This window comes from Branchiostoma floridae, unplaced genomic scaffold (genome assembly GCF_000003815.2).
Source record: "Branchiostoma floridae strain S238N-H82 unplaced genomic scaffold, Bfl_VNyyK Sc7u5tJ_1320, whole genome shotgun sequence".
In the NCBI taxonomy this organism is placed as follows: domain Eukaryota; kingdom Metazoa; phylum Chordata; class Leptocardii; order Amphioxiformes; family Branchiostomatidae; genus Branchiostoma; species Branchiostoma floridae.
Genome location: NW_023365698.1, coordinates 70,901 through 77,593, shown reverse-complemented (window position 1 = coordinate 77,593; position 6,693 = coordinate 70,901). Strand labels below are relative to the sequence as shown.

The following is a 6,693-nucleotide window of genomic DNA, read 5'->3' as shown; positions in this document are numbered from 1 at the left end:
ACAGTGCACAAAAGGAAGAAGATGAATTAGATATTTGTTAGCTTAAACTATGCTTTACTTGTTACATTGTAGCAGTGTATACTATCTGTTCATTATCAAGCTATCAACCCTCCTCCCCCAACCAAAAAAAAAACAGTAGAACAGAAGTCCTCATGTCTATTACTGATTACTGCACCGGATTCAGAAATTATCATACTGTACTTTACAATATTATCTGCACTGAGGATGGTTTCATTACACTTTTCTACTACTGGCTTTTGGCTGTTTAATGATGCAGACTTTTGCCTATATTGAGTAGTTCAAGCTTCACAACCATTCATGCAACAACTCAAGCTTCATCATGTTGCACATGTTCTACTGTTGTTGACTTTGCTCGGTACCTTTTTCCTGCAATTAATATTGCAGCCAATCTTCAAATCTTACAGTATTCATGAACAAACTTGTGTTTGAAATGTTTGTGCATACATAGATAGTCTTACTTCTGCTGGCTCTGCAAATTAGACATTGCAAAAAAAGAGAGACATCGTTTGAGTGTCGACGTAAGCCCCAAAGAGGGAAGGTATCTTTTGGCACTAGTCACGCTTGGTGACCGTGATCCAGATCTCGTCGACCGGTCGTGTGATCATGATGATCCCGTGCCACGTAACCACCTGTCCGTCCACCAGATGGAGCTTGAACTGTCGGCACAGGATGGACAGGAACACTGATGTCTCCGCATATGAGAACTTGTAGCCTGGGGAGTGGGAAATATTCTCATCAAAGCTCGAAATGGTGAGATCGTGTGGTGTAATCGGCAGCGCGTTTGGCTCAGGCCCAAGAGGTCCCGAGTTCCTTGCCGCGTAACTGATCTTGTGCCACGACTTTTACCACGTCACTCAGGTGAAAATAAGTACCTAGATTTGGCTTCGGACGCCCCTCTAGACTGTGCCATAATGATCTTGGTCAGTAAAGGAACAACGTGCGTGTGCATGTGCACCCAAAATGGTACGATATAATGCACCTCATTTTTGACTGTGCGTGCACCGGTGCATCTAGAATGTTTCTGTAGAGTAATGTGTACATCAGGGCTGTCTCCAGCTTAAATTTATTTATCCGTCCCTCTATTTGTTGGGGGGAGCCCATGTTGTTAATTTTTCTCCGTCATTTTATGCTGATAAAAACACATTTTCTACAAATTCATGTCATAAAGTTCAGATTTTTTAGAAGAATAGGGTGATATTCTTTCCAATCCCAACAAGCAACTTTCCATCCCAAGACGGACGGACGGTTCCTAGAGCGATCCCTGTTGTACATCAAATGTACTACACATATCGGACATTAGGAAAAAATGTATATTATTCACATTTAGGCATCAAAAGACGATAACGAAACTATTGTTGGATCATTAATAAATACAACAGACAGTAGTGTTGAGCGATAGTATAACACAATTTTACCTGGGCATTTGCGACCCCCTGCAAACCCAAACGGCTGGAATGCCAACTTGTGACGACCCTTACTGCTCTCTGCATCAAACCTCTCAGGATCAAACCTAGTGGAAAGTAAACTGAATATGAAAAAATATAACCTAGTATATCTATAGACAAATCTGAAAAAGTATCTCGGTATACGTATCATATAGGTAATGTATCTCAATTTTAAACTCAAGCGTATAAAAATATTACTAGGGGAAATAGAGTTACACGTAAGGTTAAAACATTATGTTTTTATAGGCTTATTACAGCTGATATTATGTTTATTTAATGGTCGGCGAAATATAAAAAAACATTATCGAAACAATGTATGAATGGAACATCTAGTTCCTTACAGTAATTAGCTTCACCAGTTTTTTTCTTGAGTTGCTATTTGAACACCGCTTTAACACTAAGAGCACTCAAATTTTTGAACTTAACACTCACTTGTTTGGCTCCGGCCAAATCCTCTCATCTTGGAGAACAACTCCAAAAGCATGGATAACTGGGGTCTGAAAAAAAAAATATATATACATTGTACAATCAACATGGACACCCAATTTCAGTCTAAAGTTGATTTGGTTTGGTTTGGTTTGGTTTGATTACGATCTTCATTTAGTGACTGAGAGGTCACTTTTCTTCCTGGAGTCTGGGTGACTGCTGTATATATCATCGTATAGGTTTTACAAGACGGAGGTTTGCCAGGCCTTCATTTGGGTGATTTGAAGTGAAACACCAAAGTCACACAGAAGGAGTTGCACTATCAGTTTTTAATACAATGCCCTAGGTGTGGATGGGGTTTTATAAAAAAAATCAATCGTCCTTACAATTTTTTTGCTGCCAACAAGATGTCAAATTGTGTAAAGGTGAGCAAATGTTGTTTTTTACCTTGGCTGGCACAATGTGGCCTCCGATTTCAATGTCCAAGTCCATGTAACGTGCACCCCATGGACCAACTACGGCACAGCGCAACGTTTCGTCAAGTACCTGTCGTAGGTACCTGCAGGTGAACATTAGCATAAGTCATTTGTTTGTCAGCTGTACTCATCAATACATGACATCCATCATGTTTTACTTTTTCTTCCTTCATTTCAGTATTACATTATTAAACTAGAGTTCCACGACCCCATACCTTTGCCAAATGATCCTAACCTTTACAACTGCTGTAATAATTATGCAAATAAGGTTCTCATTTGCATAAATTATATCAGTTGATCATCATTATATAAATCATCATTTAAGCCATCTACATAGTACCAAAAAACCATAACAATCCATAAACGCATTCTTGAGTTATTTCCTTTTAAATTCTGGTACTATACCTGCCCTGTTGTTCCAAAACAAGCGGCTAGGGAGCACAATCTTACACCACTCACTTTCGGCATCAAGAGCTGTCTAACACTTAAAAATCATAGCCGCAGCATATTCATAACTCGAGATATAAAACCAGGAAGTTCCGCTGCAGTACCGTAACAGGCTGCTAGGGGGCCCAAAATCTAATCGTTTTCAGGTCTCGTCAAAACCTACCCACAAACCAATATCAATACAATCCATTTAGGCGTTCTTGAGTTATGCTGGTCTTCTACATACATACATACAAACATACAAACGCTACCCAAAATATAACCTTCTCGGCGAAGGTAAAAAATACAGGTCACATAGTCAGTCGAGAATAGTAGACTGAAGCGATCATTAAGAAAAACTGAAAACCAATAAGAGTAGAGAAAACTCTAATTGTCTGATCTTCTGTGACACAAAACAGTTAGCTAGCTACATGTAGTTTATTGTTAGTGTTATTGAGATGAGAGACAAAACAGCAAATGAATTACATGCGATGCTTGTTCCATGGCACTCACTCACTCCGGCGAGCTCGCTCGGAATCTCCACATAACTAGTTTCCTCCACCCCTCTCATGTTATATTTTACGATATTACTGATATTTTCATATTCCTAATTGATATACTCATTTTTAATAGCTTATCTGTTAAGGCTCTTACACTAGTTGTGAAATGTTGTCTGGGGTGACGTCTTCTTTCTTCCCAAGGACATCGATCAGTTCCTGGTACAGTTTCTCCTCTACCTCCTTATGAGTGGCAATGAAGTACAGGGCCCATGTCAGCACTAAGGAACATGACGAAAGAAACATAAGTATCACCTGCCTCAGAAATATGATACGTGAAAGTGAAAGTTATATTTATTCATTTTAGCTCAAATAAACGAATGATGTACAGTTGAGCTAAAGTTCCACATGTTGGGACAAAGAAGAGATATGCAATGTTAAGTATTTACAAGGCTTTGACTTTATTCATCATTGATGTTTGGAAGCCTTTGGATTCAGGGGAAATTTCAAGTGTTTACAGCTCTCTAGCGGACTTCTTTGAAACTTGAGATTACAAGCATTCTAAAATGCTAGAAAAGTGTCCGGTTATAACTTTCTAATTTTGTAATAGATTAAACATAGCACACACATAGTAAATGTGTTAGTTGAGGCTATACTTGAATGAATAATTAAAGGATTCCAGGACGAATAGTTTGATGTACTCAACTAATTGAGATTCCTGATAAACAAAAAAAAAACAATGAAATAATAAAATGTTATTCTAAATGTTTTATGTTACAGATTTTTATACTCACAGTTTCCAGAAGTATGGAATCCTCCAACCATATATGTCATAGCATCACACAAGACCTTTGAAAGTAGGAAAACATTGTACAGATAATTATCAACTAAGACCACAGTTTTGTTCGACTTATGGGCAAATGTATGAGGACATGACAATCATGAAATACTAATAATGTATAAGGTGTTAAAGTGCTTCAGAGCAACAGTAGCATGTGCATCACAGCATTTCAAACACTTTTAAAATACATGACTGTACATTTTATACTTCGTAAAATGTACAATCACTTGGTAAACGTTTGTCTTCAATTCAGTAGGGCATGAGTTTGGTCAAGCCATGCCAAATACTTTAAAGTACTTGGCAATACTTTAAACACACACATTACTGCCACTTGACCCCAATGTAATGATTGCATAAGTTGTGTTGCCCAATGGCTTCAAATCGTTAAAGGCCACTGCCATGTATGACGTAGGGGGGGGGGACTTAAACATAAACAGTGGTATAAAGTCATCACACTGGAAATCGTCCAATATGTATGTGACTTTGCCCTTACTTGCTCCTCAGGCAGATCCCCCTCAATGAGCAAATCGATGAAGAGTTGCTCCTGGGGTGGGGGAGGGTTCTCTCGACGGTACTTTGCAACCCGACCAATGGTAGTGTGCAACCTTCCCAGTGCTGATCAAGGAAAATTCAACACATAAAATGATGAATGGAACTTGAGCCAAGGATTGGGAAAAAAATTAAAATAAGTATATGTGGAATTGCAGGTTATTTGAAATCACTGATCCAATAGCCCCGCCCGCCTCAGCCAAAATGTAGAAATGCAAAACAAAACATGAAAATGAAATTTTGACCAACACGCAGCGCCTCTCTCATTGGTTGGACCAATGGTTGCAAAAAGTGATGGACATTCAGAATTGGTCAATTGATTGAATGAGGATGCTGAAAAGTGATACCTTCTTGGAACTTTTTCTCCCTGGGACTTCCTTCCACGGGATAATTTCCCTTAGTTCTCTCATTTATATCATCCCAGCACTGGAAATATATTAAAAATTGGACACTTTTCGCATGTTAGAACTTACAGAAAATTTATTTCATAATGCGGACTTTAACCAACACAAACAACCTTCTTGCCAAAATCCTATATTTTTTCTTAGTAATTCAAAGAAAATCTGTCTACTCACAATGTCGTAGTTCCTGCTGAACTGAAGACACTCCTCATCCTTAAAGGTGTCTCCGAATGAGCAGCGAGTGATGGCCTTCATAGTCAAGTCTATGGTGTGTGCACGGAGGGGGATGTGCTGATCACCCTCCATAGACTCCCATTTCTGTGCCATCTCTTGCCCCAACTACAAAACATTTTATGGTAGATGTCATTGGTTTAATGTCTTTTTAAATTGTGTTCTTTGTATTGTACTGACAGAGAGAGAGAGAGAGAAAGAGAGAGAGAGAGAGAGAGAGAGAGTATTGTGTTCCAGGTAAACTGTCTCATGTCATAACATACCAGGTTTGACAAGCTTACAAGCGGCATATCCATACATATGCATTTGATCCAATCACACAGTGATGGACCCCTACTTTCATACTATAGATGTGGCTCTCCTCCAACACAGAACATTTATACTACCAAAGTGATATCCCTTTTGAGTTTTGCAGTTAGGTGCTCATTTTCACCTGAGTGAAGTAAGGAAATCTGTGGTAAAGTGCCTTTCCCAAGGGCACAACATCCGAGCATGTCAGAGGTATGAAACCAGAACCTCTTAGTTATGTCTCAAACACAAAACTATGCCACTAACAAGTACTGGTGCCTCATTTAACACTAACAGTAAAGTGCAGATTGGATGTACATATGTAGGCAAGCTTCTTACAAATCTCTTGGTAGGAAAACACAGCAAACACTTTAATATTCATATTACCTCTTGGAAGATGCTGTAATAATATTTCATGGCGTTGTGCCCAAAGCTGGGGTCGTACAGCTTTCTCCTGGTCCTACCATCCAAACCGTTAGCATATTGGATAGACTTTGCACCAATCAGAGGCTCAAACCCCTTAAAAAGCAGAGCTGGAAGAGTTTGACAAAAAGTTTAACATTTGATCAAGAGCCAGACGATGTATGTCATTATATCAGGAATAACCCCAAGAATTACTATAGTATCCCTTTTATATAATTATACTACTTACAATTTCATGTATAATCCAGTAAATGCATGTATGACAGAGTGAAAAATCACTAAATTTTTACAGACTTTATCAGACAGAACTTACAGATACTGTAAAACTCACAGAAACTCACTAGACTGGACCTCTGTAGCACAACACTACAAAAGAGCTGAAGACAGGTTCTTTTTTATGTTCAATGCACTCAACGGCATGTCTCCTCCACACAAATCATAATTCTTTACTACTTTTGGTTCAACTACCAAAAACACGTTTATAATACATTTTCCAGCGCAGCCTTGTGGAACTCGTGTACCTCCACACTTAATCGAAGTATCACACATCTCCACTTTCAAATCCATCTGCACAACAGAATACCACATGGTTTGAAACGTAATTCGTCATATCTTTTTTTTTGTTCGCATTGGTATGCAAATTCCATTTATCTGATTTCCACGGTTAAA

At 38.7% G+C, this 6,693-nt stretch overlaps 1 protein-coding gene across 1 annotated transcript in view; it reads right to left on the bottom strand.

Moving 5' to 3' along the window:
• Window positions 1-383: 383 nt before the first annotated feature.
• Window positions 384-6,693, bottom strand: part of LOC118407351 (cytochrome P450 20A1-like) — a 7,323-nt gene continuing 1,013 nt past the window's right edge. The window contains exons 4-13 of the mRNA XM_035807814.1: window positions 5,989-6,134; window positions 5,257-5,421; window positions 5,029-5,107; window positions 4,626-4,747; window positions 4,086-4,140; window positions 3,449-3,572; window positions 2,340-2,451; window positions 1,899-1,963; window positions 1,437-1,531; window positions 384-733 (exon numbers count right to left, since the gene is read on the bottom strand). Of these exons, the coding sequence (XP_035663707.1) occupies window positions 573-733; window positions 1,437-1,531; window positions 1,899-1,963; window positions 2,340-2,451; window positions 3,449-3,572; window positions 4,086-4,140; window positions 4,626-4,747; window positions 5,029-5,107; window positions 5,257-5,421; window positions 5,989-6,134 (1,124 nt within the window). The 3' untranslated portion in view covers window positions 384-572. The remainder of the gene's footprint in view (window positions 734-1,436; window positions 1,532-1,898; window positions 1,964-2,339; window positions 2,452-3,448; window positions 3,573-4,085; window positions 4,141-4,625; window positions 4,748-5,028; window positions 5,108-5,256; window positions 5,422-5,988; window positions 6,135-6,693) is intronic.